The sequence below is a fragment of the Saprolegnia diclina genome, assembly GCF_000281045.1.
Source record: "Saprolegnia diclina VS20 unplaced genomic scaffold supercont1.212, whole genome shotgun sequence".
Lineage (NCBI taxonomy): Eukaryota > Oomycota > Saprolegniomycetes > Saprolegniales > Saprolegniaceae > Saprolegnia > Saprolegnia diclina.
In genome coordinates, this window is record NW_008246279.1 from 1 (window position 1) to 11,163 (window position 11,163).

Here is an 11,163-nt window from a genome sequence, read left to right on the forward strand (position 1 = left end):
GGCGGGGCGGAGAGCTGGTGGGCCATGGCGCCAAAGAGGAAATGGGGCGCCAAAAGGCGCCTTTGGGTTTCGAAACAGCCCGCGGAAAGGCGGCAACTAGCATATTAATAGCGGTACAAGCTCGTCCAATCCAACATCGTTTATATACTGCTACGAGAGACTGTCTTCTTGGTGAGGCTTCGGTACCAGTACTGCCAAACTAGTACTGTACATTGTAATGCTCCAATGCGTCACAGGCAGCAAGCGCTGTGGGGCTCAACGTGGGGTTGTCCGTCGAGCGGCGAATCAACTGTACTCTAGTACAGTGTACTACATACACATTAGGGTGAAACCGGTGGCCGGACGGCCATCCTCTTTTGCTACAGCTGGGTTGATGCCGTGAATCCTGCAGTGTTACGTTGCAAGCTAACAATGCTATGAAACACACGGATAGAAAGTTTAAAAGTCGTAGCATGGTCATTGAGGTGCGGGTCTTCGGCTTTGCGTAAGAGCCCAACCCTTGCGCACGGCTTCGCCTTGCAGCGCTGAGCGCAAGGTTGATAGGCGCACGGCGTGAGCCTTGACTCTCTTCGCTCGTCACTGGTCGCTCCGCTGCCGAAGGGGGACATGGCTTCACATTCACATTCGTTTACAGAATAGAGAGATGGATCTAGCCATCGTGCCGGCACCGTTCACCCCTCAACAAGCTCTCATGATACCCCGAGAAGAATCGAATGATTAGTAAATGTTAGTATATGTACGCTTATATGTATACTACAGTGTACAAGCTGAGAATTCGGGCCAAGATTTATTCCCTTGTTTCGGGCCAGCCGCCATCGCAGCTCAACTGATCGCCTTCGCTTGGTGGCAGGAGTAGAGCCAACATATGAGCACCGCGAGCACCAATCAACACCACCCAGTTGAAGAGTCCACAAAGTGGTGGACGAGTTCGGGGACACTATTCCAAGAGCACCCACAACCCACCCACTGTCAGCAAGGGATCATGTGAGGTCAGTCAAATCAAAAGGAACCGCTATCGGCTTATGACGTTTTGAGAAAACAGGGCCCAAAGTGCTCAGCGCTTTTGATTGGTCGCTTCCTAGCGATCTCATTGGTCAAACGGTGAAAGTGATAGACGGCAGGAGCCAACGGCAGAGCTTAGGAACGCCGGAGGCGGACAACAGGTCACTGATTGGTCAGCTGTCGGCGAGTAGCCCTACCCTGACGACCTTTTGACACCTAATTTGCACTAGAATTACGACGTTTCTGTCCATAAGAACTACACCATTCGATTCCCCTTAAATGTTTGTTATATATGCTTCCCGTACTCCAAAACTGTCTCCGAAGTCGATCCGATTTCTTTTGATTTGACTGAACTCATGTGCAAAAGTTCTTTTCTGGACCCCAGATTGCTTGGCGCGTCCGGATAATGTGCTGCTAAAACCGATATATCACTGAACCACGCACGCTCCCTGTCACTTCGACTTTGCCTCCGTTTCACGCACCCCGCGTGTGCTTCGTGGCTCCTTCTCGTCCCCTCTCTCGGTCACTTGTCGAGTACGGTACCGGGCAGTCGCCTGCCAAATTTACGGATACCCTTTTCAAGCCAAGTCGCCAAATGGACGGTACCGATATCGATATTGCAGACGACACCGAGTCGCCGACCCGCGCGTAGACAGGCTGCGTGAGGAGACCGCCGGGCACGTCCTCGGGGAGGAGGTAGATGAAGGCGTTGGCCTCGTAGCAGAGGCTCGAGCGCGCGTCGACGTCCGACGTCATGGTCGCGCCAGGCCGCCCGCCACGGGCTTGCTGCTGCAATGGAAAGTCTGCTTGTGTCGATTACTATTAAACTCGGTATGGCCATCTTCAGATTGGTGAAGCCTCGTATTGCCGCGGACCCCAACGCCGAATGCCAGCACACCCTGCGACAAGCCGAGCTCGAGAAGCTTCAGGGCGAGTGCAACGAAATGGAAGCCAAGATCGCCAAGCAAGAGGCGGCCGCGAAGCAGCGCCTTCTCAAGAACAGCGCTGACAAGTTCCTTCAAATCCGCTCGCGGAAACTCGCCCAGCGGCAACATCTTGTGTCGCTGCCGCACGTGTTGGGCCTTTTGAGACTCACGGTTCTCATCTATGCGGTCTATCGTCTGCACTCGACACCAATGACTCTTTAACTTAAGGCCCACGTGAGCATGGCGTTGGTGTGCCGATGTTAGCGGACTTCAAGGGCAACCAAGGTGTATTTTTCAACCTTGCGTACTGGACACTAACGTTAATCTATGTTGCTTTCCTTGTCGATATATCCTATTTGGTCGCACAAACCAAAGCAACGCGACGAGTCTCTGCCCACTAGCATCGATAAGCGCATCGGAAGGAGCAGCATGCCTACTTGTAGTCTATCCACATATGTGTTCTCACATGTACCCCTGTGTACTGGGCTGACATTTCCCGCCATCAATACTGGCAAACTTCGTATACAAGAGGCCCTCACGACCCAGCCTCCTAGCACCCCGTGCCTTGACCAGTCGATGCGCGTAGCTGGTCTTCTTTGCTTTGTTCTCGGCACCGCCACGGGTCAAGTCGCCTGCGTCGATACCCCCGCGTCAACACCAGCTCCGACTCCCAAAACGACACCGACGCCGACACCAACACCCACGCCGTCCCCGATGACTACTACCTTGACACCTACCTTGACTTCGACGTCTACCCCCGAGCCTACCCCAACGTCGGCATCCACATAGACGCTCATTGGTCCTAGTTACCTGAATGTGGCCGCCACCGCCGGTCAGGTCGCTGCGACCCCTCTCAGCGCGTTTGACACGGTCGCGCTCTTGACGTCCGAGACGATTCCGATGACGTTCGAAACAACCATGTTGTCAAGGTGTGACGCGTCCGGACGGAAGCACCGTCTATCCATTTCGTGTTGATGCTCTACGTCTAACCAACTCAGGACATGGCGCTCTACGCCTTGGCGACTAGCGCCGAAAATGCATCGAGCGTGATGGCGACCGATGGCGCAACGATGTGCGTCACAGTCCACGACATATCGACGACCGGCGACGTGTATCTCCGCCGCCACGTCGACTGCGCGCCATTGAGCGATCTCAGCGCCTGGACGGACGATGATGTAGCGAAAAGATCAGTAGTGTCACGGCCATTTATGGCCTTGGTCGACAAAACGACGGGTTTGATTGGGGTCTCGGGCAACACCAAATCGCATGCAAGTGCTGCAATCTCAAAGCAGCACCCCGACGGCTTAGGAGCTAGCGTGAGGCAACCATCTCTCTCCAAACCCAACAACTTTTTACCTTTGTCCCTTTTGGTTGCGGAATATTATTACTACGACATCGGTTCCGGGTTGGGGAGGCGCGTTAACAGTTCCTAGACGGTGTGGATGTGGCGATGGGAATTGAGTGTTCCGGTTTGGTATGCGTAGTTGCAGGATCAGCTGCACACGCAACCTCGTTGGACTACAGCTAGTACGAATGTTACTGGACTCATCAACAGCTGATACTGTGAAAGCCGAGATACTACCGGAAGTAGAGCGGGTGATGGCGTCGGAGCTTCGAAAATCTGCGTTGATCCAATTGCTGCAAAGGGTCAAAGTCGATTACAGCAAGAGGCTCGTCTTGTATTTGGTTTGTGGTCTCTGCTGCATTTCAACTTGCTAACGCTATGGCGATAAATTATGAATCCGCGCTCGTGGTCAAGTGGAAAAATGCTCCATTATACGAGACTGTTTGTGCACGTCGAAAACTTATCGATGCACGGGGTTGCTGCCGTACCTTCCTTTTGGTAGTAGGTAATGTTCGCACCAGCTTCGGTCGCTTGCCTTTCATTTTTCAAATCGCCTCAATGCGCATACTCGGACTGCTCTCTCTTGCCCTCGGCGCCAGAACTGCCCATCTGAGCTGCGGCGTCGACATGCCGACACCGACGATGGCCCCGACGCCTGCACCAACACCCGCCCCGACATTCGCACCGGCTGCATGGACTGACCTTGGGACGGGCTACTTTGATGTGGCCGCCGGTGGCGGCCAGGTCGCTGCTACCCGCCCCCGCTACAACGAGCCTGGTAAATTACCCCTGGGTCTCGTGTTCGCGACGTCCGAGACGATCCCGATTACGTTCGGAGCCAAGTTCGATTGCACGCTTGCCAACGGAGTCGGTGTGTACCCGCACCACTTTGCGCTCGGCGGCGACAAGCTCGTCGTTTACACGGAGAACGACCATACACCGAGCTTGCTTCCGTCCGTGGCGGCCACGGCCAACAACTCGGCGAGCGCCATGACGTCGTCCATCCCGTTTTTACAAGACATGCGAATCGACGGAACCGTCTCGACCGATGGCACGACGGTGTGCATGATTGCCACGAGCGACGTGACGAGCACTAAACACATCTACTGCTCGCCGCTGCATGGTCCCAGCAATTGGACCGATCTCGGGGGAAGCGACGCACACGCCCTCGCAGTTCATGGCGACACGATTTACTACGCCACGCCAGCAAGCCTCTTTCAGAGCACGCTCAGCGACAAGACGTGGACGCAAGTGACGACGCCGGGGTTTCAAACCATTGCGTTTGATGGCACACGCGTCTGCGGCACGAACTCTCCAGGTACAATTCTCTGCACCGTCGGCGCGCTCTCGGCCAACCTGACGTGGGCTACGATGCCGAACGCAGCGACCGGATCCAACATCTGGATTAGAGTCGCACTCGACAACGGCTTGCTCTTTGCGGTTGATACCGCCCAGCACCTCCAAGTCTTTCCCATGGAATAATATTAGATGCACTGCGACGGCCACGATGGAGTGATAAGTGTCGACTTGGCAGATACCGACTTGACTACATACATACATACACCGAGTCGGAGCTACTTGATGTATTCCGTTTCGATACGCGGGAGTGCTCAGGGGGCGTATTGCCTAAATACCGCCCCAGCCTCGGGGAGGAGTGGTTCGGTTCACCGCGTGCTTTTTGTTACGCGGGTTGCAAAATCGCGTTCGGTTCATCGATGCACGTCGACGTTGGGTTTTAGGACAGCGCATGGATGGTCCTGCGCGACGCGACCCGAGCGGCAATCGTGGGTCCTCAATGCGATGAGTGGCGGTGTACAAGGAAAGTGCTTGCGACGTCTGTCGACGGCGCATACCTCTATGCGCTGCTCCTCCTCATACGCCTCGTGCCGGCTTCGTTAGCGGCTGCTCGGTGGCGCGACGAGGTAGCGGGCGTTCGACCTCGGTGATAGCTCCTGTCGTGTCGATATGCAAGGAACACGAGCGCGCTCTGCGTGTGTACTATAAGCGCCTCAAATCTAACCTAGCGCGCCCGTCGTCCGCGGCGGCATGCGCTCCCTGGTCCTTCCAAGCGTGTCGACTTGGCGCGCTGCGGTCATGGTCGCGGCCATGTCGCTGCTGGAAATCAAATCAGGGATCTGTGAAAAAAGGACCCAAATTAGGTTTTCCCATCGAGGGCAGGATATATCCCACAGCATCCCAAAGTTCGCCGCTGGTTTGTGTCGGCTGGCCGACCAAGGCGTTTGCTTGGTCGAAGTAAGCTTAATAATATTCTCGAATGACGCCAAGTCCGCCTTCGCGTTGCTTTATCTCTCGGATATCCCGCACGCTCGGTCCGGGGTGGGTACTGAGCACCGAGTATGGTCGAGCAATGTTGTAGAGCGAGACGAAGCCATAACACGCGGGGTAAACAGGGTTTGCCGTGAAGGACATTAGACAAGCGCTACAATTTCTACGAGTGAAGCGCTCTCTGGACCTTGACTCGCTGCGATGCCCATCAAAACGAGCTCATCAAGTTGTTGTGTGGGCGAGCGCTCAAGCCGTTTCGGTATTGGCCGAATTTAAAAAGGAGTGTATGTCATTAGTGCCACATCAAAATAGATATGCCGAATCCAGAAAAGATACGGCGTTCCATAGAGTTTCCAAATCAAGGCGAGAAGATGGAAGTGGCCTTCGTCTCGGGCGCGCTACAGGTCGTCGTCGCCGTCGTCAACAACGTGCTCGGGAAGCCCCGCGTGCCCACAGACCCGATCGCACAGCGCCAAGTTGAGCTCCAGCACGAGCTCCTCGAGGCCAAGAAGCGCTGCGTCGCGCTCGAGCTCGAGCTCGCCGACGTGACGCTCAAGCTCACCAAGCAAGAAGACACCGTAAAACAGCGCCGCCTCAAGCACGCTGTCGAGCAGCTCCAGCTGCAGATCCGCTGGCAGCGGCTCGAGCGGCGTCATCGACTGCATCAACTGCGGTTGTGGCTACCGCGCGTGGTGGGCCTCTTCGCCCTCGCCTTTCTAGTCTATGCGGCCGTCGCCTCTATCTGGCAATACTGGCCGCGCCTCTTTGCCTCGCAGCTCCAGTGACGTGCCACGTATAGTGTAGTCGCAGGCATCGAGTGCGACCCAGTACATGTAGTAACACAACGAGTGCTGTCCTGTTGTCATGACGAAAGATCGGGATTCGACTTGAAACGACGCGATGAGTCTGAGCCCACTCAAGCCGCTGGGTAGCTGCAAGCTGTCTCCTGGAGGTCCGTCAAGCCCACCAAAGTTCGCAACGCTTCAGAGTCCAGCGCTTAGCGGAACCTTTGGCCACCCCGAGTCGCCAAAGAAGCTCAGCGCGGTGCAGCCGTCAGCGCTCGCGTCTTTTGCACAGAGAGAAGCCTCGCGCAGCCCAACGGCGCTCAACAAATATGCGACTTTGGCAGCGCCCAAGACGTCTGAGGTCGACGAGGAAAAGCCGGTTCAGAAAGGGCCGTCGTGCGCCGAAGCCAAAGCAGCAATCGACCCGTCCAGTGACAGCGACGACAGCCGTGCTGCACAGAGCAAGGAGCAGCTCTCCGAATCCTCGGACGAGCTCGTGGAAGCCAAGCGCAACGACGACAAGGCAAAGGCTGCGACCGACGCTAAAGTTGACCACTTCGAACCGACTCCCACGGTTGAGACGCCCGACCAGCCTCCAACGATCAAGTACTCTGCGCACGATACACACTGGTGCTCTATACAGGCGGTGTACTAGGAAGCAGCGGCGTAGTACAGCGCAAGCCTCCAGTCTGTCCTTCTCGCGCCTCTCCGCCTCGGAGCATCCGCTACTTCGTGCACTTGTTTACTGTGATGACGCAGCGCTAGAGGCACAGCTCGCTACCTTGTCTCTGGGCCACCTCGTGTTGATCAAGGACACGGCTCACGACCGCACACCTCTGCACATTGCATTGATGCAGCCGTCGACCGACGCCGCCGAGGTCCTGCTTCGCTATGTTCGGTGCGTCAGCCATCCTGTAGACTAGCTCGTTGGCACAGGGCGTGAGCTAGTGACGCAACCAAGGACGAGCCACGCACGCGGTCGTCGAGGCTACTGGAGCTGCTCTTGCCGCTGGATGCCTGCGGCTGCTCGGTGCTCCACCATGTAGGCTCATTCATCCAAGCACCACAAAGGCATAACGCTACGTAGGCCGCATGGAACCAGGTGAGTGTATGGCCACAGCTGCTACGGGCCGAGCCGCGGCTTGCGCAACTACTCGCATCACACTTGTCGGAGCTCGATGTCCCGGGTACTTGCATTTTCGAACCAAAGGACACTTGCTCCATCTCGCGACCTAGACAAATCGGGGCAAGTGCCACTGGGCTACGCAGCCCGACGGGGGCAGCGGGACGTGATTTCTGCATGTTTTCGTCTTGGCTGTGGCCGATGCTATGCGCAAGAGACCGTCCACGCAGTCTTGGCTGCTGCACCCTTGCAAGCCATTCGCCAGCGTTTGAGTGCCCGAGTGTCGACACGACCACGACGTGTATTTGACTAGATGTGCTAGCCGGTTTCGAGACCCTGGATGCGACTCGTGATCGCTCCCGCGCCGCCGCCTACCTCGCCGACCACGCGGATCTGGACGTCGCCAGCAATGGTGCTCTCGCAGGCTCGCTGCTGCAAACACCGTTGCACAAGGCATGTACCTTCTCTTGGATTCCAAAGGGTCAGAATGGCGCAGATTGCTGGGAGAGGAACAGTCGACTCTCTCGCGGTGGCGCTCGGTCAGCATCCGAGAGTCGATATAAATGCAGCAGATGCCAACGGGTGGACTCCCCTCCACGTACGCAGACGATGTATCGCTGACGTGTAGCGACGGTGTCGGTAGCATGCAGCGCAAAACGTATCCGAGGACGGTCCAGACCTTCTCGGGCATCTGCTCTTGCGCGACACGATCCAAGTGGACGCACTCTCGAATGCGAAGAAGACACCGCTGCACCTTGCCGCGGCCGCGAGAAGCCTTGCCAGCGTCCGCCTTCTCTTGCAGTTTGGCGCCAACGTCAACGCACGCGACGATAATGGTTGCACGCCGCTGCATGCTGCTGCTCGCTACGGTGCCCTTGACGTCGTTCAGTGGTTAACCACAGACGTCGATGGCTGCGATGTTAGCGCCGTCTCCCAGCGAAAGCAAAACGCGCTCCACGTCGCCGGTACGCTTGTGCGAGCGAGCTGTATCGAAAGACTCATCGAGGTGGTAGCCAAGGCCGGTCAGATTGCTATCGTGCGCTACTTGGGGGCGTGGGACTGCGACGCCCAGCGCATGCGGCAAGCGCGTGACGCGCAAGGGCGGACACCACTTATGCTCGCGCGCGATGCCAAGACGAAACAGGCCATGGAGTACAGCGGCTGGATCGCGTGCAGCGACGGTCGGCTGGACGCAGTGGAGCTTTGGCTCGCGAACGAACCGGCGGCCATGGACCTCGTAACACCGCGTTGCAGCCGGAACGCGCTCCACCTCGCGGTACACAGCAGTGTGGTGATGGTGGATGCCAGCGACGACTCGCAGGTCGACGGGTTTTGTCGCCGCTGCAAGGCCAAGGACGTCAGCGAGCCCCAGCGCCGGGCGATCGAAGGGCGCTACGTGCGTGTTTTGCACGCTCTCTGCAGCGCCCCCATGCAACGCTCGATATCCTTTTACCTTTACCTTGCATTGCGATATGACGTGGAAGGTCTTGACAATTTTGCCTACGTGGCCGACGCCTTTGGTGTGACACCGCTCATGCTGGCGGCGATCTCGGGCAGCGTGCGAGTTCCTGGCCCGTCACCATGATGATGATGAAGCGCTAGGTCGCACTTGCTACCGTACTCCTCGAGCATCCGCAGCACGACGAGAACGCAGCGGATATGGCCGGCAACTCGGCACTGCACTACGCCTATGCGTTTACCAAGGTCCGATACCATCGCTGCATGCGATAGCTCCATGGCATGCGGCTAGGCACCCATGGCCCGCTTCTTGGAGCTGCATATGGAAGACCTTGCGGTAGACTGCGCTGGCACCGTCGCCATAGCGTGATGCAAGACGTAGCTCCGCGAGAACCACGAGGGGCACACGCCCATGGACGTCTCGGGCTTCCGCTTTGACATTCTTCCGTCCCTCCAGTCGTTTAGCCCGCCATCGCCCAAGAAATCGATAGCCAAGGCGGACGCCAAAGACATGGACGAGAGCAAGGACGAGGCTGCGGAGGACAAGGACAGCGGATCGGCCTGAGCTCGTTGACCATCGTGGCAGAGCCGATGAGGTACATTGCCAGTTCGTACACTAATGTATGAGAAACCGTACACGTACATGGGTTGTAGCTAAACTCGGCATCGAATGCCACCTTGAAGTCATGGAGTGCAGCATGATGCTGCACTCCATGACTTGGTACACCTTGGTCGTAGCCGCGATGCATACATACTGCGAGCGTCCTTCACTCGAGTGATATCGAAGGTGCGCTCGAGTAGCTTGGGGAGGTTGATGGTTTCTTGGAGGTGGCATCAACGCCGAATTTAGTGGCGGCCCTGGTGACTTGACCACTGTAGTGTGTACGGCAACGGTCTCGTACATCGTACAATGCCACATCTACGGATATGGGGTGTGTATCCGGAGACCTGCAATACGCTCGCGTGGGCTCAGTAAGATTGCCGCGAGCGACCGACCATCCATGGCCCCAGCACGCGCTAAGAAGACGGTCGACGTGGCCGAGAAGTTCGTTTCGGCGCCGGCGCTGGAGAAGACGCGCAAGGCAACGGCGTCGGCGAAGCTCACGCCGCAAGCGGTGACACCATTGGCGCTGGCCAAGCCTGCTCGGGCAGTGACACCTGTGGCGCAGGCCAAGCCCGCTCGACCGGCGCTCAAGCGTAGCCTCCCGCCGCCCGTGCAAAACGACGACGACGACAATGAAAACGACGACGACGATGACGACGACGATGAAGAAGAGACCAAGGTGGACGCGGCGCCGGCAAGCACTCGTGCGGCGGCGGCCAGCCAAGCGCCGTCGGCGACGCCGCGCAGCCTTCACGACGACTTTATCAACTTGATGAAGGTGCAAGGCCTCGAGAAAATGGCGACCGACGCCGGTCTTCTCAAGGACGGCCAGTTCCGCGACCTTAAGCGCGAGTGGGGTACGACGCCTTGCAGCATGCAACAAGAATTTAGTGCACGATTAGATTCGATGAACCAGTCATTTTTGCCGCTCAAGAAGGCCGACGCGTCGGCGTCGCTGCCGTTCCCGACGCCGTACATCTGTCGAACCTCGTCCATCCGGCCGCTCATGCCTGTCCTAGCACACCCAAGAAGAAGAAGGCACCACGCGCCAGCGCCGTGAGTGCTGTCTCGGAGAAGGGCAGCAAGGGTCTCCGTCACTTTAGCATGAAGGTGTGCCAGAAGGTCGAAGAGAAGCACGTGACGTCGTACAATGAAGTTGCCGACGAGCTCGTGCACGAGTTTGTGACGATGCGTCCGTCCGACTCGGTAATCGGTCCGCCTCCGCTGCCACCCTGCATCACACGCAACCCTAGGTGTACGACGAGAAGAACATTCGGCGCCGCGTCTACGATGCGCTCAACGTGCTCATGGCGATGGACATCATCTCCAAGGAAAAGAAGGAGATTCGCTGGCGCGGCTTGCCCTCGAACGCGAAACAAGACCTCGAGCTGCTCACCGTACGAGCTAGCACCCCCGACACTCATGTGACGAGCGGGCTATGTAGATGGAGAAGGCCCAGCGGCTCAAAAGCATTGAGCAAAAGAAGCAGCAGCTCCAAGAACTGCTCTTGCAGGTACAGTCTGCTCGGTGCAAATCGAGGCCGTTGATCGAGCGGCCTAGCAAATCGCGCTCAAGAACCTCGTGCAGCGCAACCAAGCGGACGCGACGACGACCGAGAGCCGCATTGCGCTGCC

The 11,163-nt window shown here is 57.5% G+C and overlaps 5 protein-coding genes across 6 annotated transcripts in view; all 5 read left to right on the forward strand.

The window, feature by feature from the left end:
* Window positions 1-1,432: 1,432 nt before the first annotated feature.
* On the forward strand, window positions 1,433-2,274 carry SDRG_17193 (hypothetical protein). The gene has a single exon (XM_008623431.1). The coding sequence runs from the start codon at window positions 1,797-1,799 to the stop codon at window positions 2,148-2,150; it is 354 nt and encodes a 117-aa protein (XP_008621653.1). The 5' UTR covers window positions 1,433-1,796; the 3' UTR covers window positions 2,151-2,274.
* A 1,558-nt stretch (window positions 2,275-3,832) lies between these two features.
* Window positions 3,833-4,866, forward strand: SDRG_17194 (hypothetical protein). Its single transcript, XM_008623432.1, has one exon. It carries the CDS (start codon window positions 3,901-3,903, stop codon window positions 4,753-4,755), a length of 855 nt encoding a protein of 284 aa, XP_008621654.1. The 5' UTR covers window positions 3,833-3,900; the 3' UTR covers window positions 4,756-4,866.
* Window positions 4,867-5,895: 1,029 nt separating this feature from the next.
* Window positions 5,896-6,477, forward strand: SDRG_17195 (hypothetical protein). The gene has a single exon (XM_008623433.1). The coding sequence runs from the start codon at window positions 5,931-5,933 to the stop codon at window positions 6,342-6,344; it is 414 nt and encodes a 137-aa protein (XP_008621655.1). The 5' UTR covers window positions 5,896-5,930; the 3' UTR covers window positions 6,345-6,477.
* A 1,477-nt stretch (window positions 6,478-7,954) lies between these two features.
* On the forward strand, window positions 7,955-9,498 carry SDRG_17196 (the record flags this gene model as incomplete). 2 transcript variants are annotated; one of them, XM_008623435.1, is made up of 7 exons in its annotated part: window positions 7,955-8,065; window positions 8,111-8,432; window positions 8,481-8,908; window positions 8,972-9,025; window positions 9,070-9,171; window positions 9,218-9,262; window positions 9,308-9,490. In XM_008623435.1, the coding sequence occupies 7 exons, from the start codon at window positions 7,955-7,957 to the stop codon at window positions 9,488-9,490; spliced, it is 1,245 nt and encodes a 414-aa protein (XP_008621657.1). The 2 variants fall into 2 exon arrangements, with proteins under 2 accessions (XP_008621657.1, XP_008621656.1); XM_008623434.1 differs by having other exon boundaries at window positions 8,481-9,025; window positions 9,308-9,498.
* Window positions 9,499-9,926: 428 nt separating this feature from the next.
* Window positions 9,927-11,163, forward strand: part of SDRG_17197 (hypothetical protein) — a gene marked incomplete at both ends in the record, with an annotated part of 1,460 nt that continues 223 nt past the window's right edge. The window contains 5 exons of the mRNA XM_008623436.1: window positions 9,927-10,386; window positions 10,432-10,501; window positions 10,549-10,735; window positions 10,783-10,926; window positions 10,974-11,042. Of these exons, the coding sequence (XP_008621658.1) occupies window positions 9,927-10,386; window positions 10,432-10,501; window positions 10,549-10,735; window positions 10,783-10,926; window positions 10,974-11,042 (930 nt within the window). The remainder of the gene's footprint in view (window positions 10,387-10,431; window positions 10,502-10,548; window positions 10,736-10,782; window positions 10,927-10,973; window positions 11,043-11,163) is intronic.